General features: G+C 43.8%; 1 protein-coding gene across 4 annotated transcripts in view; it reads right to left on the bottom strand.

Annotated features, from left to right (window-relative positions):
* Positions 1-19,428, bottom strand: part of GRIP2 (glutamate receptor interacting protein 2) — a 478,246-nt gene extending 458,818 nt beyond the window's left edge. For 2 of the 4 annotated variants that reach the window (XM_048488391.1, XM_048488392.1), the window contains exon 1: positions 19,215-19,428. In XM_048488391.1, the coding sequence (XP_048344348.1) occupies positions 19,215-19,269 (55 nt within the window). In that variant the 5' untranslated portion in view covers positions 19,270-19,428. The remainder of the gene's footprint in view (positions 1-19,214) is intronic. The other 2 variants (XM_048488395.1, XM_048488394.1) reach the window with 2 other exon arrangements.
* Between the last annotated feature and the right edge of the window lie 6,490 nt (positions 19,429-25,918).

The following is a 25,918-nucleotide window of genomic DNA, read 5'->3' as shown; positions in this document are numbered from 1 at the left end:
GCTACATGGTAATGATCTAAAAATAAAAGAAAAATGGGGCTAATCTAGCTTTGTGCTGGGTCAGCACAAAGGGACTCTGACACGTAGGGGCTTTACAAAACAACGAAGCTGTCCCCTGGTATATTTCTCCTTTTTCGGTTTACAGGGTAGTGATCTACATTTCTCTTCTTGCCAGAAAAATCCCAATAAACAAGCTCCCTAGCTTGGAGACACTTTCTCTGTGACCTAGTGCAATCTTGACAGTCAAGTTGTGGTTTCCTGTTGAAAGTGTACAAATTCTAAAAATACCCACAGAGGCAGTCTGGAAAGTTAAATGTGAATTGATCAATCAGCATGGTGTGATGTATATATAAACAGTATACACATTATGTACAAAAAGTGAATATAATACAAATAAATGTACAAAAGAAAAAAGAAAAAAACTGAACAGAAACAGAAAATTAATTAAATATTTGTTCCTTTTTATTCCATTTAATGTAGTAAATGAATGTAACAGGGGAAATGAAAGAGGAAATATTCATTTTTCAATTCCAGTTCACCTTCATCCTCAAGGCACAAAGAGAGTTGCCAGGCTCCTGCTATGGTGAGAGACTCCTGCTCTGAGTAGCAGTGGGAGGGAAGAAATGCCAGCATCATCCCCAGCACAGTGTTACTGCCAGTGACAAACCAGAAGTGACAACATGTCACTCTTGGAATTGCCAGAATGGTTAAACTCTATAGAGTCTGTGGAGATTCCTAGAACAATGAGATGTTGCTTATGGTTTTCCCCCAAAGTGGCATCACACCTCTGACAGCCCCCATGTCCCCATCTCCCAACCTTGTGCCTTAGTAACAAATGTGGCAAAGGACTAAACAGCATGCCTTTGAGAGTTCTATGTCTTAGAAAAGATGTTAGTACAATCAGTGCAGTGGTCAAGGAAGTTGTATGCTTCTGCATTACAATATAGTCTCAAACAAATATGGGAATTATAATTCATTTTTACACACTTTCTCTGTCAAAACCATTATTCTGCCATTACTGAACATGGTACTTTCAAATGGATGGGTGGGAGCAGGGCTAGGTAGGCACTAGGCCTCAGGTGGAACATTCTACAACAAAGAAGGCCTGACATGTTGAATTCAATAGTGGAGAAATATACAACCCTACTAACATCTTTTTCTGAGACAGACTGTAGTTACGCTTGTGCGTAGGGTTGGTTTCACGAGAAAAAGTCCCTGGAATAGAGGCTTAATCGGATGTTATTTACTGGGTGATGTTATTTGCCTCCATGTCATGAAAAAGATGTATTCACCCATTACACACATTAGGTTGCTAATAAAGAGATGGACCATTTTTCTACAGGCAGTGGTGGCAACCCTACTTGTGTATAAGCATGTTTCCTGAACACATAATGAAACAAATGATTGTGTAATGGAAATATTACCAGTAACAGGACATTTCTTTTCTCCCTGTGTTGTCCGTAATATCTAATATTCATGTCGGCACACAGGTTGAGCCATACAGCCTTGACACATGTGTTCATTAATCACACAAATCAGCAAACACTGATTACATACTGAATTCAGTGTTTTAGATAGACTTTGTGCTCATATATAGTAGTGATGTCAAAGGTTTCAAGTACATCTTTTCATTTCAGAGCATTTGTACATTAGAGAAAACCCATGTCTAGTTTTTCTACAAAGCTTTTTAATGAAATGTTATCAGTAGCCGCCTGAAAAAAAAAATCTACAAGTGACATATCCAGTAAAACTGGTCAGGTTATTGCCAGGGACTTGAGGGACTCTAGGGCTCTTTGACTCCAAGGGGATCCAAGGTGTCGCCCTCTGAATCCATTCACCAAGGCAACAAAATATATCATGCCTTGAAGACACTGCCTGCAGGTCAGCTGTTTGGCAGGGACTGGTCTTTTAACAGCTCACCTTCTGGCAATCAGCTGGAAACAGTCTTGAGTCAAGGATGAAAAAACAAGGGAATGAATTACAGCTCAGATCCAGAGGTGGGATCCAGCAGGTTCTCACAGGTTCCCGAGAGTAGGTTACTAATTATTTGTGTGTGCCGAGAGGGGGTTACTAATTGGTGATTTTGCCACGTGATTTTTGCCTTAGTTATGCCCCTCCTCTCAGCAGTAGCGCGCAGAACTTGAAGCAGTCTAGCAGGAGGTGCACCGGCATGCGTGGCAGCCTGCGCCTGCGTGCATTCATTTCCCGCCCAAGGACCGGCGCAGCGGCTGCGTCCTTGCCACAGCCCTGCCCCCAGAATGCCCAGCCACGCCCCCGTCATGCCCCGCCCAGCCCCATTGGTGCTACGCCACAGTTTGAATCCCACCACCATGGGAACCTGTTACTAAAATTTTTGGAGCCCCCCACTTCTCAGATCCCATGGGAGTTCCCCAAGGGTAGAAACTCCAAAGGGCCTGGCCTCAGGATGAGGAAAACCTTTCATGAAGCAAAGACTACACATGGACCCTTATTCCTCAAGTTGAAAGGAGCATGGTTAGGAGGGAGGCAGAGAACAAGAGGAAAGTAACCCCCTTTCTTCTAAGTCTGAGGCCAGTGGGAGTGTACACAGTGCCCCCTGCTGGAAAGGCTCAGGTAGGGCCTCTACAATTATTAACTTCACTGTGAAATTTGAAAACTGCTTCAAGTTCAGAAGAATTTATATGGGATTTTATGTAAGACCGAAAAAGGAAAACTTCAAAGGCATTATAAGTGTTAAGTAGGATATGTGCCTAGTTGGACATCCTTAGCCAGAAATATGAAATCCAAAGAACCTTGGAATTCATTCTGGTTTAATGTAGTTAGTCAAGAAAAATAACTATTTGGAGGTTCTAGCAGGGGAGCGCAGCTATCGTGTACCCTTGACCGAAGAACGGTACACTCCTTCTATCTGGGATGGTTGTCCTCTTCCACCAAGCATGCAGCTTTGGGAGGGATGCACATGAAACGGTGAGGGAGGGAGGGGACACTTGCCTGGCCAGCCAGATCAGCCAAGTGAACCCTGGCAATCAATGAGGTGACAGATGTCACAGCCAGATCGCCCTCACATTGATAAATGATATGTGTTTCCAGCAATCAGCAGTGTAATCCTAAACACAGTTAGGCCACACTTAATCCAAATGAAGGCAGTGAACATAAAAGGGTGTAACTCTGCTTGTACTTCCTTTCAGAAGGCGGGGGGGGGGGGGGGGTTTTCTTTTGTTCAGGTTGGTAGAAAATTAACACCAACTGCATTTATATGACATTTCCAGAGGTAAATGTGTTTCACATACACTGTAATCCTCATGACAGTCTGTATCATTGCTCCCATATTGGAGAAGGAAGGGGTGAGGCTGACCAAGACTGACTTGCTTAAGGCTGCCTAGGAATCTGGGGTTGAGATGAGGCTTGCATCCACAAACATCTGGATCACAACTCCTTCTCTTAACCACTAGACTACTTCAGCCCCAGTTAGAAGCGTCTGATAATATCTGAACCTTCCAATAGATATACTGTTTAGGTTCGAAAATCTACACTCTACTGCACAGACATAAATACTAACATGGCAGCAAGCCCTCTATTTAGGAGGTTTCTATTAATTTATAACTTCACTTGCTCTCCTGGAGAACTACCCAATATTTAAAATACAGCTCCATCCAAGCACCCCTACATAAAAGAGTTCATAAAGACATTGAAAGATAACAATCGTAAAAAAATTGAAAACATAAATTACAGACTCATAATGGGAGGTTTAAGATGCTGTTCCACTTGGAAAGGAAGTGAAGCTATAAATAAGCAATACGTGCTCTCGAAGGCTACCTTCTTTCTGAATCCCACTTCACAAACCTGGAATAAACCATCATCTAGACCAGGGGTCCCCAAACTTTTTAAACAGGGGGCCAGTTCACTGTCCCTCAGACTGTTGGAGGGCCGGACTAAAAAATATGAACAAATTCCTATGCACAAATGATTGTAAAATGTTTGATTTCACCTTTCAGCCTTTCTGTCATGGTCTATTTTTAGAACAGTGACCAAAGTATGTCAAGTACAGGGTGGGCTCCAAATAGGGTTGGGGAGGCTGGGGACTCCCCTCCCCTGTAAAAAAAAAAACAGCAGAACTTCTTCCTCTAAATGAAACATTCCATCTAACCCAGGATCAGGTATCTTCCTGGGTTCTTTCCTCCCTAGCAGCCAGCGAGCGATTCGCCAGCTGGCTGATGCCAATAGGAGTGCGGTGGAACAGAAAGCCTGAGAGCAACACACATGGAGAAGGCTGATGAGGGGAAGGGGGGCTGAGCAGGCGCTATGCTACACATGTAAGGTTTCCAACTCTGGGTCAGAAAATTCATGGAGATTTGGGGGTGCCATCATGTAACTGCAATCAACAGCCGTTGGGGCCGGTTCCTCCTCTCCCTCGAGCCCCCACTGCACATGAATGGAGCCATCGCCACCATGCCTGGCGGGCCGGATAAATGCCTTCAGGGGGCCACATTTGGCCCCCGGGCCGTAGTTTGGGGACCCCTGATCTAGACAGAGACTAGGGCAGAACTGTTTATTTCTATGCAAAACTGATACCACAGAATAGATACATTGGAATAGACAACATAGTTTTAACTGGATTTTTATAAGCATACAAACACTCTCATACAAAGATATGACGGCAGTGTGCAGAAATACCAAAACAGGAAATTAATATGGTCAGTGAAGCCCTGGGAGGCTGTTTCTTCTCCAGAATTTTTAAACTCCAGATAAAATCCTGATGCAGTCGTTCATATGGAAGACGTGTTTCATAGAAAACAGAAAATAGCTAACACTGTCTGACATTTGTGACTGCAGTTAGGGGACCCGACAAAATGTATGCATATTTAGTATCTCAGTGGTGAAAGGTGTGCTAGGAGGTCTTTGCTGAAAACCTAAATGGGAGATTTTTTCAAAAGCAGAAATCAGCACTGAAGGGATGAAATCTCCTGGTAAGAATTATACCTGTAATGTAGGCCAGTATTAGTAGATTGCAGATTGAGAAAAAAAATGTAATAATGTAACAAGAGCCCTGCTAGATTGGACCAATGGTCTTCCTCGTCCAGCATCCAGTTTCCTAGAGAAGATAGTCATTGTCCCTGGAAAGATTGCCAACTTGGATACATAGGTCAAATTCTCCCCCAGCACAGTCCCCCAGCACAGGTATTCAGAGATATCTAGTCCCTGAGCATGAAGGTTCTACTTAGCCATCATAGCAAATGAACACTGAATGTGTCTTATCCCCTTCCAAAGTACCTAAGGTGGTGTTCAGTTCTATATGTTTATTATGCATTGTGGGAAGAAATATTTATTTTGCCTGTTGTAAATAAGACTACCACCTGTTACCAACTGAAATTGAGGCCAAATTTGAAAAAAGGGCCTCCTGAATCACAGCTCATTATTTTTATTGCTTTGCAGCTCTATCGCCCAAAGGAGTGATCAGCAGACAATTTTTTTAGAATAACATTTTTTAAAAATCTCATTAAAAAATTAAGAAGCTGGGTCCAGCCACATTTTTACACCAAATTTCTCTCCATCACACATGGTTTTTGCGCAAACAGATCCCATGATTCTCAGAACAGCCTTCCTTTCTCTCCAGGAGAAAACCTGATTGGATCCAACCCAACGTAAGTTTTGTAGTAATATGGTGTTCTGCCGCCCACACTCTAAAAACTGAAACAGCTGTTCAGGGTAATAAAGGACTTCGATGACCATGACATTATTTTTTCCCCATTCCACATTTAATAATTAGAGAACGTGAAGAGCTGGCCTGGTATCATTACATTGTGATTACAACAGAGGTCATATCTATTTTATCCAACTGACAGGGTAAACAGCTAGACTGTCCATAATTTGCCAGACTGAAAGGATTCTGTCTCAATATGAAGCAGGCCTGAGGCTCTAGAAGTCAGGACGAACAGAAAAATGAAAAATCTCTGAAAGATGAAAACTAGTCCAGAGAATGAAGTCCTATGCGGATGGCAATAATGTAAAACCAACCAGAGACGGTTCTTGCAGAAGTGTGTGACTGCATAATACAATGGCCTCAAGAATTCAATTAGTGCAAAGGGACCAAGGCCAAAGTAATGCTAATTTACATAGGCAATATTTGGTCTAAATGACCAAATTGTTGTTACTACTTGGAAGAAAGCCTCTGAGGGCATTCCAAACAGTTCACTACAAATATCAAATTGGTGTGCTTAAGCTGTCAAAGATACTGCTCCTTTCCAAGCAGATCCATGAGGACTTCAGCCTCCCAAGCAGAGAAAGCTGGATACTGTGATCTAGTTCAATGTCTGCAGAATTGGACAGAGGCTTTAATGCAAGACTCTGTGATGCAGCATCTTAATTCAAGTCCACCTGGAATACCCAGTTTCTTTCTGTGGCTCTTGCATACCATGGTTGGATGATGCCCATGGCATAGCAAACCAGATTTTCTGACATGAGTCTGAAGTCAAAATATAGTGCATTGCATCCTTGGTTCAGGCTTCCAGACATACAATGTTTGAGTTTCTTTCCTTGATACTGCTAACTCTTGAAGCTGCCAAGTGAAATCCTAACACAGAGAATTTCATCCACACATACACACACAAACAGCAACTTCAGTGATAGTAGAAGACAAGGAGATTATCCAGTTCTCTTTGTTCTTATGCCCAGTGTTAAAATCAGAACACAGTTGTGAAGGCATTTATTCCCAAGGAACTATCCCACAGAAATCAATGGATTTGAAACCATTTTACCACTTTTGTCCTCTGGAGAGCACCTTAATGAGAATAAGTTTTTGTTTGGTTTTTGTCTGACTCTTGAATTGGACCTGAAAAAAATGAGATAGGGGCAAAGTTGGTACAGCTGTAGGAATTCTGGGTAGTGGTGCCTCATGAAGAAGGCCTGGTCAAATGGGAGGCCACCAACCAGAAGAGCTCTGGGGTCAGGAGGAGGACAGGGAGGAGAACCTCTGGATTGGTCACCTGGAGCAACAAACTGCTCAAGGTGGACTCTGGCAAAGAAGACGACTCCAGCCTATTCTCCTGCAGTGTACACATAAGGGGCCACAGCTGCTCTCAACAATGATGTTTATGGCAGTTAGCATCTGAGATGGCAGATGGAGTGGCAAAAAAAAGCCAAACAAAACTAAACTGTTGAGGCTGCTGTAAAGGGCGGCATTCCTCTCCTCTATTAATTATTTAAAAGCCATTAAAAGGCTGCTGTTTGTTGATGTTTTGTCAATGTCTGTTACCACTGTGCTGCACACGGGTCCCTGGCAAATATCACATACTCTATAAAGAAGTGTGGCAGTTGGCTGCCCGTGTAAGATGATCTCTGAGAAAAGCATCTGGAGTTTCAACCACCAGGAGAGATTGCAGACGTGCAGAACATATTCAGAAGGCAAAAGAATGGCTATTTGTATCAAACATTTCTCACACCAAATAAAATTAGTTATGGAGATTCTATATACTACACAACAAGACAACCCACAGGTACCTCATGGTTGGTGAAGTGAGTTTCACAAAACTTGATTATATCATGCTTGTTGCATTTTTTAAAAAAATATTTGGCATGAAATTCACCTAAGGCTCAATTTGGCCTCCTAAAAGGCAACCTACCTCACCATCAGCAAAAAATTAATAGTATTATATAGTAAGTATAAAATTAGACTGCCATCTTTTAACAATATTTTTAATTCAATGGGTTTTTTTTAAAAAAAAATTATACTGTATTGTATTGTTAAATTGATTGTCAGCAGCCTCCCTGAGCACAACCTGGTTGGGAAAGGGCAGGGTATAAATAAAATAAAATCTTTTAAATATTACAGAATTCACAGTGGACCCTTTCTGCTTGCACCCAGCGTGGCTGGAAAGTAGAATACCTGAAGCTAAAAGTGTCAGAGCAGAGTGCATTTCACTGAATGAATTCCCTAGCAGAAGGCAACATGTTAAATACTGTCACTGGAATCACTGAATTTTACTTGAGCAGAAGACAGTTCTGGCTACAGATCCAAAGGTAGTAATTATAGGCTGCCAAAACCATCTAACGATAATGAAAGGAAAAGTCAGGTAAATGGGAATCATCATAAAACCTACAATTTGAAGGTGTTACATTTATCCAATTTGAGCATCATCACCTTCCGAGAAGATGAGGAGGAGGAGGAAGTTGGAGATAGGTTCAGCTCCCTTTCACAAAAGTAAGATGAATGGAGAAATATTATGATTTCCAAAGTCTGAAAGAGAAAGCTTCATTAATCTTCTTTCCCAGGGAATATTTTAAAAAAATAAACAGGAATATAAAAATAATACTAACTGGACACAAAGCAAACTCTCTGAACAATATGTTGTAGTGTAGCTTATGATTCAGCACTGCTGAAAAGGAAACTCATCAATCTCTGCAAGAACCAGCGCATTAGTGCAAAGCACAGTCCCTTCAGGAATTTCTCATCATAACCCTCTGGCAAAATCAAAGTCAGCTCCCATCTCACATATACTGGCATAAATCTAGAGTAACATTTTTTTACTCCAGTGAAGCTCATACCTGATTTCCACAGCCATGACTGAAAAAACAGTACTAGGTTGGTTATTTTGTCAAAGGAATGGTTTCTAGAGGAGTCTGTGAATGAGACTCAGGGCTACCTTGAGCACTAATGTTGCTCCCCCTCCAGGTCTTAAAGTTTGGCAGTAGCAGGAATAAGGCAATGCAACTTCACCAATTCCTCTCCTGAAGGCTCTTCTTCAAGCCTGGTGATAGCACAAGTCTGACGGGAATGCTTACTGCTATGAGGGCTGTTTCAGGCCCAAGTGGCAGTGGTGCAAGTCTAGTGAGATGTGATGACTGGTACAAACCATGTCAGTTACCTCCTCTCCTACTATGTTGATTCCCCCTGCCAGTTTGGTGGCTCAAGCAAGTGCTTGGACATCGTACCAGCTCAAATGAGGCTGCCTATGGCAGAAACTCTATGGTGAATTCCGAGAGCTACAATACATGGCAGATACAACCTCTTCAGGAGAGACCGCTTGCAACCCTCTGGCAGGGCCATTACCATGTGTTCACTTTCTCACCTTTCATGTAGTAACTAGCAACTTTTTGGACCTGGAACAAGAAAAACATGTTTGAGGGAGAGTAGGGAGTGAGGAGCAGCAGAATCGACAAAAGGCTTCCCATGCTTGCCTGTAGCAGTAGTTGAAACTGCTGGCTGCTACCTCTCATACATGGCCTCCAGTAAGACTTGGGTTTCAGAATGGACCCATGAATATCTGAAATGTTAAGTACTTATGAGCAAATGTAATTCGTATTTAACAATTATTTTACACCCTTCTTCACCTAGCCATTTGTCCCATGTTAACCAAAAAGCTATCCCTTGTTCATAAAAACTCTGCTACCATTCCCCAACAAATGGCATATTGCTACAATCTTCAGAAGAATTCAGAACTCAGAGAAAACAATTTTGTGCCATACTGAGCTGCGTTTCAAGTAAATGTGAATTGAACCCAAGCTTCAGCAATGTAATCCACTAAAATCTCACTGGGAATTTGGCTACATGCCCATTAGTGTTGTTCCCCATTTTTATGGAACTCCAAATTGAAAGAACTCACCATTTGTAGGACAACAATCTCCTGTGTCCTCTAACTGTTTTATGCCCAGTTAGGGCTATCTCTTAGGACATATGAACAAACCAATTTAGGTCCAAAAATGCCTACTTTGTCCTTATTGTTTACCAAATAAATATCACATATAATGTTTTCTTTAATGTAAACAACCCCTGTATAACAGAGAAAACTGAAGACAGGCCAAGCCTTTAAATTGTCCTATTTATAAAAGTACTTAGCATCCATATAGTCATTTCTGAATGTTCAAAATGCTTTCTATGCATTAATAAACGACACAATAAGTATCTAGGTAGTTGAGCACTAGTGTCCTCTTACTGCAGATGTGGGGCTGATGCTGAGAGAAAATGTCTAGTAAGTTCTTGAGGGAGATCAGATTCGAACTTCATGATTCACATTTCTCTTTCCCAGCTATGAAGCTATTAAAATCCACATAGATTTGGAAGATAACAGCAACTTTCAAACAGGTACAATAGGATTACTTGTGCAGCCTTCAGATCCCAGCAGTGCATTTTTCCTATGCAAATATTCAATCCACACTGGGAAAAATTGTGAGGGTGAAATGGCTAAGAGAGAAGTAAATGCTATACAACAAATCCTCATTTATGCATCTACCCATCCATATTTTAACAGACAGCAAAGCAGGGGGAGTACACCAGGGTTTGGGGGGCTACCCTGTCAGTCTGATGAATGAATATTTTCCTTTAAGTATTACCAGCTGAGACTTGAAAGCCATTCTAATTCCACACCATACATTGCAGGAGTTGCTGGAGGTCAGAGCCTCGATTTTAACATGTTATTTTAAAAGCAGTGGCCTGTATAATTAGCATTAGCAACAAACAGCAGCCCATAAATTCTCTTGCACCGTCTGAGTCGTTTTCTTCCCAGGCAAAGCTGATGTGTGCTGTACAAAATTCAGGATTAGCATTTAGGAAATTATGACGAAACATGACAGCATATACACAGGCAGCCATCAATTCTTGCAGCAGTCAATCATATATTGCTGGACCTTTGAGGAACAGCAATCTGGGTAAACAAAGTCTTTGCTGAGGAAAAAGGTGCTGCTCTGGTATCATACACTGGAATTCCCTGCCAGGAAATCAGAGGCAAGGAATTCTGCAAAGCAAAATTCCAAAGCAGCGAGTGCAAGACTTCACAGCCATTAACCACGGCTAGTTATGCAACAATTCCTTACCTTGAAAGACAGCATCTTGACCTGGATGGCCCAGACTAGCCTTATCTCGTCAGACCCCAGAAGCTAACCAGGGCTGGCCCTAGTTAGTACTTGGATGGGAGACCACCAGGGAACACCAGGGTTGCTATGCAGAGGAAGGCAATGGCAAACCACCTCTGTCTCTTGCCTTGAAAACCCTACTGAATTGCAGTAAATGAGCTGCAATTTGATGTCACTTTACGGACACATAGATTCTGAAGCGCTAAACACACACCATTCTAAGTCCTTTGAAGTCAGTGGGTTTAGAACAGTACAATTCTCCTTTGGACTGTACTGTCAACCAGTTCTTTGCATCAGCCTTTTCTGTGAGCATTGGAAAGGCATCGGAACCATTGCTTTTAGGAAAACATCTGAAGAATTACATCAACCAATGGTGACAAAGAATTGAATTTCAGGCTTAACTGATAAATTACAATGACAATCACCTGAAAATTGTTAAAGAACTCCAATGTGAAATTGCTTTTCTGTTAACAAAAATAATATGCAGCTTCGTTCAGTTCATTTTCCTCATCAGAGGGTTGCAAGATTGCCGATTTTTTAAAAAAAGGAATGGAGGAGTGATCCAGGAAACAGCAGTCCAGTCAGCCTAATTACTCTCCCAAGAAAACTGGTACAATACAGTGTTCAAATTAAACACAGAGAAGAACAAGTCTTGCTGAAGACAAATCAGGTGGTTTCTATAAAAGTTTGTCTTGCCTCACACTTTTTTTAGAATGCTTTGAGAATATTACTCAGTCAGAGGATGGCCGCTTAGGTGGGGAAAAGACCTTGGATTTTGCTAAAAAGAGTGGTAGGAGACAAGTCCATGGGTCTGGAATTCCAAAAATCACCAAAAGCTCCAGCGTAAATTTAGCAGTCAACAGATAAAAGGACAAGGCGTCTTACCAGTTCTTAGCAGAATGGAAGCAGAGCACTAAATAAAGGTTTTTGCAGTGGAATGTGGCAGGCTCCTCCCATAAAGATTATAACTCTTTACCTTCTATATCTAGTCAGGGGATGAGCACCAAGGCAGCCTAGTTTTGTATATTCCACAAACTGTGAAGAACCCCAGATGGATTTCTGCAGACTACACGGGCAATGATATGGTAGGCCAGATTCCTGCAGCCCAATCCTATGCAGAGTTGCTTCAGTTGAAGACCACAGAAATCTGAAGGTTTACAGCAGATTAAACTCCATAAAGAACTGTGCTGTAAGTCAACACAAAAGTATTGCACACTGGAGCAGAACATCCAAACTTTAGATATATGCTGCCAGGGTTTGAATTGGCTCGGATGAACCGGGAAAGAAGATTCTATATGGAAGGGTAGTGAAAATGGTAAACTCTGTTTCATGAATTATAAGGAAAGGAACAGAAAATATGATGCCAGTTTTCATAAAATCTTTATGTAAATCTACAGTGCATTTGGAAAACTATGCACAGTTTTGATCTTCCCATCTCAAAAAAGTTACTGTAATATCAGAAAAAAGATACACAAAACAGTAATTAAAATGACTTAGGGCCCAATCCAAAGGGGGGGGGCAAATCCACTGCTGGGAGTAATGAGGGATTTGTCCTCCCTGGGACACTTGCCCTGGTGGAGGGGCAGATCAGCCAGCAGGTGGCCGCCAAAGCCCTCTGTGGTGGAGAGTTGCGGTGCTCAATGCTGCTCTAGCATCCTTGCACCCCCGCTGCTACCACAAGGAAGCCTTGGGGAAAAGATGCTAGACTCGACCGATCTTCGTTTTGATTCATCTGCATGTTCTTACTTGACATGTGTAGCTGGATTTGGATGAAATCCAAGCAGCATTTTCAGTGCAAACTTACGTAGAGTTGCTCTAGTCTAATTCCACTGAAACATGCTGAGTTCGATTGGAGTCACTCTGTATACAACTACACGCAGTGGTGGGATTCACCTAATCCCACCACTGACTACATGGTTAACTTATGGGAGCAAGCCTACGCAGGTCTACTTAAAAGTGAATGAATGTAATCACAGGACATCACAAAAACATCAACAATTATATCAAAAACATTATAAGTGTATATGATAAAATAAAATATATAACATTAAATAGAATATACAACAATATGCCAATAAAACATAACCAATTAAATCAACTTTTAAAAGATTGCTCGCTTAGCAACCATATTGGACCTTATTTTCTTTACTACCAGGGCATACAAAGACATTCAATAAGAAACATGCCCATTTGAATTTGAAAAAATATATATTAATTTCTCAGTGTCGGAATAGAGGTTTAAACCAGAGACTATCCCAGCAAGAAATTTAGTCCTGGATTCCATGTACAATGGACAGTCAAATATATAATGGGGTAAATCCTTCAGAGCTAGGAATCCATGGATATGATGCATTGTTCTTTTGGTGTTTGACAGTAGCGTCCGGCCAATATAGCCAGTGGCTACTCAAAAGTAAGACCTGTTATATTTAATGATGCTTATGCCCAGGAAAATGTTCTGAGGACTGGAGTCTATGTCAAAATATATGATTTATGCTTAGATTTTTTCCATCTGAAAACAGGCACTTGAAAATGTTCAGTTCCAAGTTAATCCATTCATTAGAAGGCAGATCTGTCTTCCATCTCTATGTTAAAAGACTAAGTGCAATCCTGAACAGAGTTACACATACCACTTATCCTATTGATTTAAATGGATTTAGAAAAGTGTAACTGTTTAGGATTGCACTGTGGGTGTCATATTTGCAACTACATCTGTGTTGCTGTAAAAGAACCAGTCATATACAACATCCTTCAGCTTTTATTTGGATTCATTTGTTTTCTCAGATTCCCCCCTCCCCTCACACATACTCATACTTGGGACCCCCACTTTGAGAAATCTTGCCACAAATGTTAACTATGTGATCAAGAGAAATGAGCAATCTTCATTAAATGTCCACTATATAGTCCCTATGTTGAGATATGTTACAATTTGTTTTAATCAGTAAATTAATTGATTGGCTGGTTAAAAGCAAGCCTGCTAATTTTTGGCTAACAGCCACTAACAGTAATGTGGTACTTTACAGCATCCAGCAGAGACTTCAGGGTAATGGATAAAAAGATCTCATTAAAGTTCATGAATAAACTAGCAGCCCTATTAACCAAACCAGATCAACCAAAATACTAGGATTTAGTCCCATAGCCTAAACGAGGCTAACACAGCTTAAATTCAAATTTACCAAGTTGAACAATCAGTTGAATATAGGTTATGCAGAATACTAATTTAGGTCTAGTCCTGTAAATATTTGCACATCAATTTAATCTACATCGATTTAGCTACAAATGAGAATGAACTATTTTTCACATTGCTACCTTTTTAATATTCTCCAGTTCACACAATGGGTTGGATCCAAAGCAACCACAGAAGGTTGCTTTACCTTCTTCCTCCAGTCTACTGAAAATCCAGAAATTCTGAAGTGGGAATGGGGGTGGAGGTCAAAGAACACTCAAGTACAGTGCAGAGGGAGCAAAATAGAAGTCCATATTGGGGAAAAGACATAGGCAAAATTGCCCTCCCCTCCCTCACCAGTGGAAATGCTGTTCCTCTGGCATCACTAACATTTCACTACCGCAAACAGCATGTTTGGATCAACTCACAAAAGAAGTGCTGGTCACCCCCGAATACATATTTGTTTGGACAAACCACATCCAGCAATCAGGGATATGCTTAGCAGCACAGGAATGGCTTATTATATCCACAGTCATCCAGCATATACATTTTGCCAGCATATACATTTTGCCTTACAGTATGACTTGATCCCTGTACTTTTCAATGTAGAAATCAGTCAAGCCCAGTTATAAAAATATATGACTTCCGCTCAGAGGATTTTGTACATACCTACATCTTCAGCACCTGGAGCAGATTCTTTTGAAAATACATACTATTTTTTATTTGACCATTACAGTTTTTCAATGATGAGTTAGATCCAACCAGATTTTCCACCAGTGAAAATGGGAGATAGACCCCTTCGACCACACAAGATCACCCAAAAGATTATGCTGGGAGTCACGTGATCTACATGGATAAATACTATGTGGGATGGAGGCTGTAGTGAGGACCCCTCCATACTATGGAGTGAGATCAAGTAGAAAAAATGGCTGCATCCAACCCAGTAGTTTCATTGTTCTGTTCTCTTTAATGACAACTGATTAAACGAGTGGTTCTCAACCTTCCTAATGCCGCGACCCTTTAATACAGTTCCTCATATTGTGGTAACTCCCAACCATAAAATTGGTATATATAAAATATAAAAAGACCGTTTTCCGATGGTCTTAGGCGACCCCTATGAAAGGGTCGTTTGACCCCCAAAGGGGTCACGACCCACAGGTTGAGAACCACTGGATTGAACAAAGTAGAAAACACACCCGCTACCAAAGACATATCAGGGACCATATATCCCACCAACAAGTGTGATGAGCTCCTTTTTATGTCTGCATAAAAATTGCACCCTCTGATGGAAAGCAATTTTGTGTTTGAAACTAATGTGGTATATAAGACCCTTCTTAAACAAAAATCCATTATTGATTTAATTTCTCCTGAAATTCTCTGTTATTCTAATTTGGTCTCTTAATGTGTGCTATGGCTTACAGAGCTAAAATTATGTTAATGGGATACTCTATTAAGGACTTAACAGCATCCTTTCATATTATAAATCAAAACACATAATAAATAGTTTCCTTTTCCGTGCTTCACTTGCACAAACCTACCAATGGAAACCTCTGCCCACAATTCTAACAGTCAGCCTAATGATACAGCCAATAAAATTCCATTGAACACTCCTACAGCTGTTTCCTAGGTAACCATCACCGAGCCATATAAACTGGATAGATGCCGAGGAAAAGAAAGGAACAATGCAGCAGCAACCCCCATCCTACAGTATCTTCCTACTTCTGAAGATCAGCTTTAACTTGCTCCCCTTTCTCTGCTGCCCGGATTTCTGGCTGATTCATGCAGACAAAGTTATTCACAAAGTTGAGGTATTACATTCTCCTGTTAGTATAATCACTGGCAGAGAAGGGCTATGTCCCATTTGTACAAACCAGGCTTGAATGCTGCATAGCACAAAAAAAAAAGTCAATCCATACAGTTGCCTTGATTTTAGCCAGGAGTGCTAAAGTCACTGCTGCTGTGCAATATCAGGACATCACATGTAGGCAAACACTATTCAGTGAATGTCCTGATGATATTCTTCAGAAACAGTGAGTCCAATGATAACATAGGCTTGAACCAGTGGTGGGATTCAGCAGGTTCGCACCACTTCGACAGAACCGGTTGTTAAAATGGTGCTTGTAAACAACCGGTTGCTAAATTATTTGAATCCCACCACTGGCTTGAACCCTAAGCCTTCTTTCTATTGTGTTTTACTCTTTCCCACTGCATGGGGTAGTTTTCCATTGTGGAGTATGTTTCTTCAGCACTAGGTATTTCACAAGACCTGTGTCTTTCAATAGCAGAAAAGCACCTAATGTCTAAGTACTGCACGGCACAGCAAAGGGCTGCCCTCACAACTGACACAACACAGGAAGAAGCAAATCTTACAATCCAAGTCATAATCTTTGCCATCATTCACACGATAATATCTAGAATAGTGCATGCATCTGAAAAAATGTACCCCTGCATGGTGGGATTCTTGCAAACGTTTTTGATTATGTTTAGCATTTTCACTATACAAGTGTGAAATTATCTTGGGGGTTGAATTGCAGAGAAAAACTTGGATGCAGTTCATGGAATCTCCCCTGGAAGTCTGTCATGAGAGTAGGAAATCAGTCAAAATTGCCCCCAGCCCTTGCATATGTGGAAATGATCATTGGGATTAAACCTTTTTATCATGGTGGGGAGTATCCTACAGACAGAAATAAACTCAGGTTGTGCCGATCACCCTTCATGCACAGATAAGGCTTATTTCTCTGCCCAAAAGTGAAATTGTGAGTCTTAGGGCTCCAAGCCAAGGAAGACTGAACTAAACATGCCCTATTTGCTCCACATGTCAAAGCAACAGGCAGAGAATACTTGCTCAGAAGCAAAGAGTATAGGTCGAGGTTGTCTTTAAACAAAAATCTGAGCAAAGCTGTGCAGAGAACACAAAATGCAATTGTACCAAGCACGATGTGGAAAGTTACTCTGGGAACTAGCTGAACAGCACACTGCAATATTGGCAGGAGTTGTTTCTGTTCTCCCAGTGGGAGGGCACAGTCTCAGCCTGCAATATCAAAACATATTGCTTACTGCTCTTTTTTTAAAAGGGAAACAATGTGATTTCAAAAGTTGAGAGACAGAATTTTTGCCCCAGATATTCAGCACATAATCTTAGATCAAACCAATCCCTTTTGCCTTCTAACTTCAGATTATTATCATCACGGGCCCAAAAAGCTTTTGCATCTGCGGTGTTGGGAATGTCTTGTCTTTAGATACATAGCTGACCACATAAGTGGTTAGACATATTTCTCCAGAGCATTCTTTGGAAAGCAAGGCAATGTTATCAGAAGAAACAAAGAGAACCCTGTCAGGATAGCCTTGCCTTCTCCAGGAGGCAATTTTCTTTTATCTTGATGCCAGCAGTCAGCACAGAATCAGCAGACCAAAGTTTCAATGACACTGCAAACGCTCATTCTATAAGAGTACAACAATTCTGACACTCCCAGTTGAGAAATGCCTGCAATGTCTTGCGGACCTGCAAAGTTCTGAAATCAATGAGCCTTAATCTAAATCAGCAACACCTAGCACTTTATTGGGTTCCAGTCCTACTTTCCAGCTCTGCTTTCCAGAGAGCAGCTCTGCAGCGTATCTGAGATCCAAATGAATTATCGAGGTCCTTTACTTCTGGACATATTAAGAAGCTGAGCGAAACAACAAATATGCAAACAACAGATCACCCAGCTATTGATGGTACAACTAAAGATAATGGTATCCAATTAAGTTGCTCGTCAAATTCATAGAGGACAATGTGCTCAACACTCGCCGAAAAGTCATGAAAATGCAATCTGAGTGGAAACACAACCATAAAAGCAGCACTTTAATTCAGTCAACAGTTCGGAATTGCCAACATCCCTGTAGAAATAGCATCTCAATAGCCCCCCTTCCCAGTTCAAAGCATAGGAAGTCAAGACAGTATGGCTGAAAAGTGGCCTTCCATGGTGTTGCATCCAGATAGTAGGCACAAGTTCAATGCTGCAAAAGAGTTTGAAAGAAGGTTACATCAAACAAAACTGCCTCAACTTAGCTTTTCAAAGTCGAGATCTCTGCTTAAAATACCTGGGCTACGGATGGCATCAAGCAACTTAAAAATATACAGTTCCCACAAAGCGGCAAAACCATGTGGAAGATCAGATTCCTCAGAGTCATCCACTTATCCACACAAAATATAGGTCCTTCCTAACCTAACCCATGCAGGACACAGAAAAGCTACAAGCTTTGGCTCCCAGCCAGAAGTGGAGCAGTCTTTGTTGACAATTATTTTTAACCCTCTTTTGCCAGGACATTTTTAGTGGTCAAAAGGGAACATAAAACAATGCGTCTGAGCCACTGGCAATTCCATGGGACGAAGACAAACTGTTCTCAGTACACCACCAAAGTCCAAAACCCAAAGTATCCCACCCCCTTCCATCTCATCCCTTCTAAAAACACCAAGCAAAGCCAATCGCTAAGCCAGGCTTTCAGCATCCATCTCATTCTGCCACCTGGTGGGACATTTCCTCAAACTTTTATGAGCTGGAGGTCCTGCACTAATTTGATGTCCCCCCTTCTGCAGCTCATGCACGAGCATCCTCAATCCCTGGCTAAGAAGCCGGCCTCAAGTCTTGCGGGACCACTAGGCCATTTCACCTGAGCCTGTCCTTAACCCACTTCTCAAGCTAATCCTGGCACTCCACAATTTCTAGCGGAAACGTCAAACATGAAGGTCCTGCTCCAGTCTCTACGCTGTCCCAAACTCAAACCACCTTCCCAAGAGAAACGTCCTGGCAGAAAGCGACCCAAAGTGGCCACTGAGACACGTTAGCCACGGGGCCACCTCGTCAACTGTCTGAGGTGTACTTTCTTTTACCAAAAAAAAAAAAGCAATCAGGGAATCATCCAGTCTGCAAAGATGACTTCCCTTCCTTCCCGATGACATCAAACCCGCTCGAAATGCAACGGAGCTAATACAAATCAAATAGTAACAGTCAGTCAGTCAGTCAGTCATTTTCAAGCATGCCCCCAGGGACTGGAGGGAAACAGACCAATGCTGAGATCCCCCTTCTCCTCTCCCCTCCCCTCTTTCTTTGCAAAAACAACAAAAGCAAAACAAAACCGACGCGAAGCTTCACGACACTCTCTCCCAGCGCCGGGCGATGCAGCGCAACAGACATGCCCTCCGGGGGTAGCAGTTGCCCTGCAGGGCTTCTGCAACCGACCTTACCTTCATCCTGCATTCTCTGCAAACACAGGGTCAGATTCTTCCTCCAGCCCGGCATCCCGGCACAGGGTCCGCCCGCCGCAGATGAGAATGAGGGGTCGGGGGAGGGAGCTTTCCTCCTTTTTAATGCTTAACGGAGAGTCCCCCCCCCCGCCAAGCCGAAAGTGCCCGCGGCTCCGCGCCCCCGACCTGCCGACAGAGAGCCAGGGAGGCTTTGTAAGACTAGGCATGGATGCGTGCGGCGGGCTCCATCTGTGTTTTGGACCGGGAGGAAACCACGGAAGGTGGGGAGGGGCGGGGAAGGCGGCGAGGCGAAGAAAGCAAATAAGGCTGGCCGTGTGCGTAACGTAGGGATCTCCCCGTCTAGTGCACGGCACCAGCAGCGGGCGAAGTCTTTGGGCTGCTGCTGGGAGCAGCAAGCTGCAGTTTCTAGTGTGTGTGTGTGAGAGAGAGTGTGTGTGGAGGGGAGGGGAGGCCGTACTAAGTGGCAGGCGACTCCAGGGGAGGAGGAGAGGAGTTCACGCCGGCGACTCCAGGTTTCCGAGGGAGAAGCAGAGCCCCGGTTCTGCAATCGATGCTGGGTGGCCGGCCCACCTGCCTGGCTGCACTCCCCAAAGTCCCCACTGCCCGCCTTCGCTTTTCATGCCCGGCGGCAGCCCTGCCAGGTAGCACAGCCCGCCCGCTCAGGCGCCCCGGTGGCATCTCTAGGCCAGGTGAGACCAGTTCCAAGGCGCCGTTCGCCAAGCGGCTGGCGGGTATTAACAATACCGTATTGTTGGGGGCTGCAGCGCATGGTCCCCCTTCCTCCCGCAGCATATGTGAGTGTGCCTGAGACCCGGGTGCGAGCAGAAAAGTCAGACAGTTGGGCGACACGGTTTGTTTATTTATTTATTTTTAATTAAGGCATCTGGGTAGGAGACAACTCACCCACACACCCTTGAGGGGGGGTGTCATATAATAGCAAGCACATGGACGATGTTGTGATTAAAGGACATCGGTGGTGCACTTCATTGTGTCTCCTTGGGGCAGGGCAGTAGAAAAGAGGTTTTTCCCTTTGAGTGAACCATGGGGAAAGTTGGGAGGAGGAGTGGGAAAGCTGGCCACAGTTCCAGCCAGCTGATCGAAGCGAAGTGTTGCGGCTGCCGCCGCCTCCTCTTTAAGCGTGCGCACTGGCTGGGCCTCGGGGGCTTTCGAGCCACGACGGTTGCATCTCATTACATGGCCACGCAGTCTGTCTGCAAGACCAGTCTGACACGCAGAGAGAAATCTGTCACTTGTGCCGTGCTGTTGTGACCCCCACCGCCACCCCAGAACAAAATAGGAGGGGGCAAAGTAGCATAACGCATTGTTAAGTCATATACTTTTGGTGGAGAGGGTTTCAAAAAAGGACTTGTGCAGTGCAGGCTTAAGCATTACTCCGAAACTTTTTTACTGCCTTCCTTCAATCATGGTAAGTTCAGAGTGATTCTGTACAGGCCAAACATAACATGTTCAGTCCTTTTTAAAAAGGTTACGGGGGAGAAGTTCCCACAGAACTCCCCCCCCCCCAACCACCCTGTTTCTAAACCCTTTTATTTGCCTGAACCCAGGTGAATGCAAGTTGCTAAATCAGTTACTTTTCCCCCCCTTCAACCCAGGCTCAGATGGTTCCTGCGTGCCTGTGCAAACTATGGCAAGCAGGAAGAATTCAGTTCCCACCCCCATCCGTCCACTATTGTGGTGGATTCCCCAGTTGGCTGCTATTAGAGCAGATTCTCTAATAGGTGGCTGCCATGTTGTGCCAGTAATTGGGGAGGATTTTTTTGGGTGGGGGTGAATTCTCGGGTGGAGGGATTCTCAGCTGTGTGGTTCACAGGGAAAAACTGCCTTTCCTGTGCCAACAGAACTGCCTCCTCCTGCTGCCAGGATCCCAGCAATCCCAGTTGGCCATGCAAGTGACAGCACAGGCAATACGGGTTCATTTAACCCATTAGTGTTGCCTGTGCAGAATCAGCCTCAGTTTATATTTTAAAAACCCCATCCAAAAGTAAGACATGGTCATTATATAATGCAGCCCAAGGTATGCACCAAACAGTCAAAAGGAACTTATAATCAGCAATACCTCACTATGAAGAGTGGCAGAAATCAACCAAAGAATAGCACCTGCAACATCTGAGCCAGATGTGAAAAACCACTGAATTCTATGCTTCCCTTTTGTTGGAACTTGTAATATTCTGACTGAGCAACAATTACAGAAGAAGAAGAGTTGGTTTTTATATGCTGCTTTTCTCAACCTTTAAGGAGTCTCAGAGTGGCTTACGATCACCTTCTCTTTCCCACAACAGACACCTTGAGCCACTCCCCGCTTACCTCTTCTAAGTGCAACGCTGCAGCGACCCCGCGTAGAAAAGCCTCCGCGGCTTTTGACCACAGAGACATTTGTTCCCCACTCATTTGCCATTCAGGAAATAATGCGGGGGAGCAAGAGGAGGAGTTCCGTGGCAATCGAGCGTTCTGATTGGCTGGCACGCGTGTGCGTCATGGACACGTGGAAGTGGTGGCCAGCCGAAGGCGGGCCTCCATTTTGATTGGCTGACACGAGAAGTTGTTTTTGATAGGCTCGCCCGCAAAGCCGTAAAGCTCGAGCAAAGGGAGCAATGTTGGCACATCGTGTTGTGCACACGTCTCAATTTCTGCGAGCGTGCATTGTAAAAGAGGATGTCGCCTCGTGTCTACATCATCACGTAGCTTCATGTCGCCCACTTTCTGACGGGGACATCCTCCCTAAACAAAATGGCGGTTCCTGTTTCCTGATTGGCCGGAAGCTGTGCGTAAACAGCCGAGGTTCCCCACCACCCCGCGGCCCGCGGGGTTTTTGAAAATGTTGCTCTTTGCAGAGGACCTAATTTGCCGCGCGGCAAGGAGGTAGGAGAGCGGCAAATTCCGGGCAGCTGCGCAGTGGGCGCTGGTGACATGGGGAACGTCCAGGATCCTCGTGTCTTTTAAAGAGGTGACCCCGCGGCTTATGGTGAGTGGGGAGTGGCCCCTTGTGAGGTACATGGGGCTGAGATAATTCTAGTCCAATGTAATCCAGTAGGCTTCATGTGTAGGAGTGTGGAAGCAAACCTAACTCAGCAGATTAGAGTACAGCACTCTTAACCACTACACCACGCACAACAGAAACTGGAATGGCTTTTTAAAAGATTTCCTTTTCCTCAGGTAATATGCAACATTTCTGTACTTTCAGAGTAATTAACTGAATGGCATTGAGCCACAAATGATGCTTCTCTGATCAGGTCTGTCAAAAGGAGAAAGAAGAACCAGTTCAGTTCACATCCCCTCTTCAAAACATAGCTAGTTGTTACCCAAGCGCCATAATGGCTGATTTTAAGCAAATAAACATTTCTCAGCTGTAACTGGGAGCCTGAAGTGAAACACTCTATAAACAGAAGTAAAGCACGCATCATTGGTTTTGATGGTCCAAGCTGAAAGGAGCAGGCAGTGTTGTGGGAAGGATACAACGTAATCAAAATTCCTTTCCCTGAATTTAAAAGGCATTGAGATTCCTTTACCCCCTGCATATAGTTAAGTAAATGACAACCTTGGAGTTCACTACTTTGTCTCGAGGGTGACAAACACACATCCTCATGCGTGCACACCCATTTGTGTGAATATAATTGCAAAACTAGGCCACAGCTTTTATATTTTGTGTTCTTAAAATGGCCCATAAATAGTTAAGCATTTCTGTCTGCCAAAACAAAAATATCTCAGCGATTTTATATTATCCTTCCAGAGCCTTAAAACAGGGATAACAAAGAAGGCATTTATTGCACATGCCACAATGTTCATGTTTTTAATTTCCTGGGGGCAAAATTTCTTAGCCTTGACTGGCAGATCTTTCAGTACTTTGCCAGGCCTTTATTAACAGACTGGTAGGTCTCGGCATGGATCTGTTTCCATTGAAGCAGTGATTGGATTGTGTGTAGTGACAGATAACCTTTGCAAGGTTATGGACCAAATTTTGTTCTTCTGGCAGTACAAAGAACTTAGCACATTCATGGCCTAATTTCATTGAAGACCCCTCTCCTTTTCCTTTGGACAGCAGGGACATTATGGGGCTCGGCTAACAACTAGCTGCATTTTGAGGAGGGGATGTGAATCACTGAATCTCCCTTTAAATAAATACATGTCCCCCAAATGCAAAGCCAAGTGATTCCATCTCTCTTTTCCACAAGGAGGCTTGCAATCAGGGAAGGGAACTGGTCTATTCTTCCTTATGCGTACATCTTTAATTTAGATCTTATTCTGTACTATGCAATGTGGCCAATCAATTTGTAGGCCAGATCTGACATGTTCCCACCATTATCTTCATACATGACATTTCTGGCTGTTTGAACACCTTTTAAAAGACAACACATATGGAACCCCTACTGTTTAGTTTTTGCTAAGTAGGGATCGTGCATAAGTAACACAACAAAACAGTATTTTTCTGCTCATTATTTAACTTATAAAGAGAGAGATCTGTTTTCCAGTGCTAGTTCCAACCTACTAATGTCATTAGATAGGCTTTGCTAAGGGATTAATTTACTCCCTTGATGAGGAACCAGAGTCACAAAAAAGTGCCTTTGAAGCTTCTATTTGTCATTTGTCTGGCCATTTCCTGGAAGCAAGGGTAGATGACACAGTTGTCTAACCAAGCAGAATAATCCTTAAATTCTTCTAATGCAGAGATCAGTTCTTGAGAAGCCATTGTGAGAGGCTCCGGGCCTGCTCATGTGGCACTTCAGCCATGTTTCATGACTCCATAATGTTTAGCCATGCTTCCATAGGCTGATTTGGTTATGTGCCCGCAGCATTCAACATGGTCCACCACCTCACCTTTTGGTCCACCACCTCACTGAGATCAGAATATGGGGGAAAGCCTTGCACTGGATGAACTCATTTCTCTGAGACCGGGGACAGGGGGTGATGTTGGGGGAGGAGAGTTCCGGGGGTATACCATTGATTGTGGGGTACCGCAAGGGGTGATCCTTTCCCTGATGCTTTTTAGCATCTATATGCACCCTAGCTTGGCCATGGTGGCAGGGGCTGATAGGAATTGTAGTCCATGAACATCTGGAGAGCCGCAGGTTGCAGACTGGAGCTCATCCACAATGGAGACCAAGACCATCTCTGTCCCATGACCAGGGCGGAAACCAGACTGGAAGGGATCCAACACTTTGGTATCCTCCAGAAACTCCTGAAGCTGACTCACCACCGTCCTCTCAATTACCTTACCCAGGAATGACAGATTTGATACTGGGCAGTAATTGGGCAGATCCTGAGGCTCCAAATTTGGTCTTTTTAGAAGGGAGCAGACCACTGCCTCTTTCAGCTGACCAGGGAAGGCTCCTTGCTCAAGAGAGCCATTGATGATATCCAACAAGTGGCTCCTTAACTCCTCTTTACAAGCTTTCACTAACCGGAGGGGCATGGGTCAAAAGGACAAGTGGTAGATCTCACAGCTAACAGAGGGACTCAGAGGGACTTAGCAGGTTGAAATGGTCAAGACTAGGACCAAACGATGGGCAAGGGACCTCCAGTTCCTTTACTGTATTAATAGTGGCTGGAAGAGCCTGGTGGAGAGACAGGACCTTGTCTGCGAAAAAGCTCGCAAAAGCCTCACAGCTAAATGCCAATTTGTTACTTTTAGGACCGAGTGATGCGGTTGTTAACGTCTGGATTACAGTAAATAATTGAGCCAGGCGAGAGCTTGCAGCTGCCATGGAGCAGGGGTAGGGAACCTGCGGCTCTCCAGATGTTCAGGAACTACAATTCCCATCAGCCCCTACCAGCATGGCCAATTGGCCATGCTGACAGAGGCTGATGGGAATTGTAGTTCCTGAACATCTGGAGAGCCGCAGGTTCCCTACCCCTGCCATGGAGGAAGCAAATAATGCTTTCTTCGCCTCCTTCATGGCTTTCTCATAGGATTTCATAAACGTCCTATAAGAGCATCTTGTCTCTTCATCACAAACTCGCCACCACACTCGCTCAAGCCATCTCAGCACTCATTTCATCTTCCTCAGTATACCAGGGAGCTAATTTGGGATGGGTACAGAGAGGACGTCTCAGGGCAACCTTCTTGATGGCTTCAGAGAGTCTGGAATTCCAGCTCTCTACCAGATCAACAAGAGAGAAGCCATGGGAGGAGCATCCCGCAGGATATTCTGGAATCCCACAGGATCCATAAGCCTCTGCAGGTGGCCCCAAATATACCTGTTGCCTAGATGGGGGACATGACAGAGCCCATCCAGGCCCTCAGGACGTAGTGGTCAGATCATGGCACTCTGGTAACAGAGGATAGGACCAAACGCACACCCACTGCAAAGGTCAGTTCTAGAGTATGGCCCCCTTGATGAGTGGAAGTCCTGGTATTTATTAAGGAGAGGCCTAGCGTCGCCATGGATGACACCAGGTGTGTGGCGCCCAACAAGGAGACTGAATTGACATGGGCTATCAAGTTGGGGGACTTCAATGCCCAGTCCACAACTCCAGGAACCACGCCAGACTGTCTGCCGGTGTGCTAGGCGACTGGTACACCAGCAAGACAGTCAACCTCTCCAGGGAATCCCAAAGAAGGCCAAGACACTCTATTCCCTCAATCTGAGGGACGGGGGATGTCCTGAAGGAGAGTGAATCCTGACCATCGCCATGCCCTTCCCGGCCCCATGTCCACGGTTGGTGGA

This window comes from Sphaerodactylus townsendi, linkage group LG03, assembly GCF_021028975.2.
Source record: "Sphaerodactylus townsendi isolate TG3544 linkage group LG03, MPM_Stown_v2.3, whole genome shotgun sequence".
Lineage (NCBI taxonomy): Eukaryota > Metazoa > Chordata > Lepidosauria > Squamata > Sphaerodactylidae > Sphaerodactylus > Sphaerodactylus townsendi.
The sequence above is the reverse complement of the archived record's forward strand: the minus strand, read 5'-3'. Positions and strand labels throughout refer to the sequence as shown.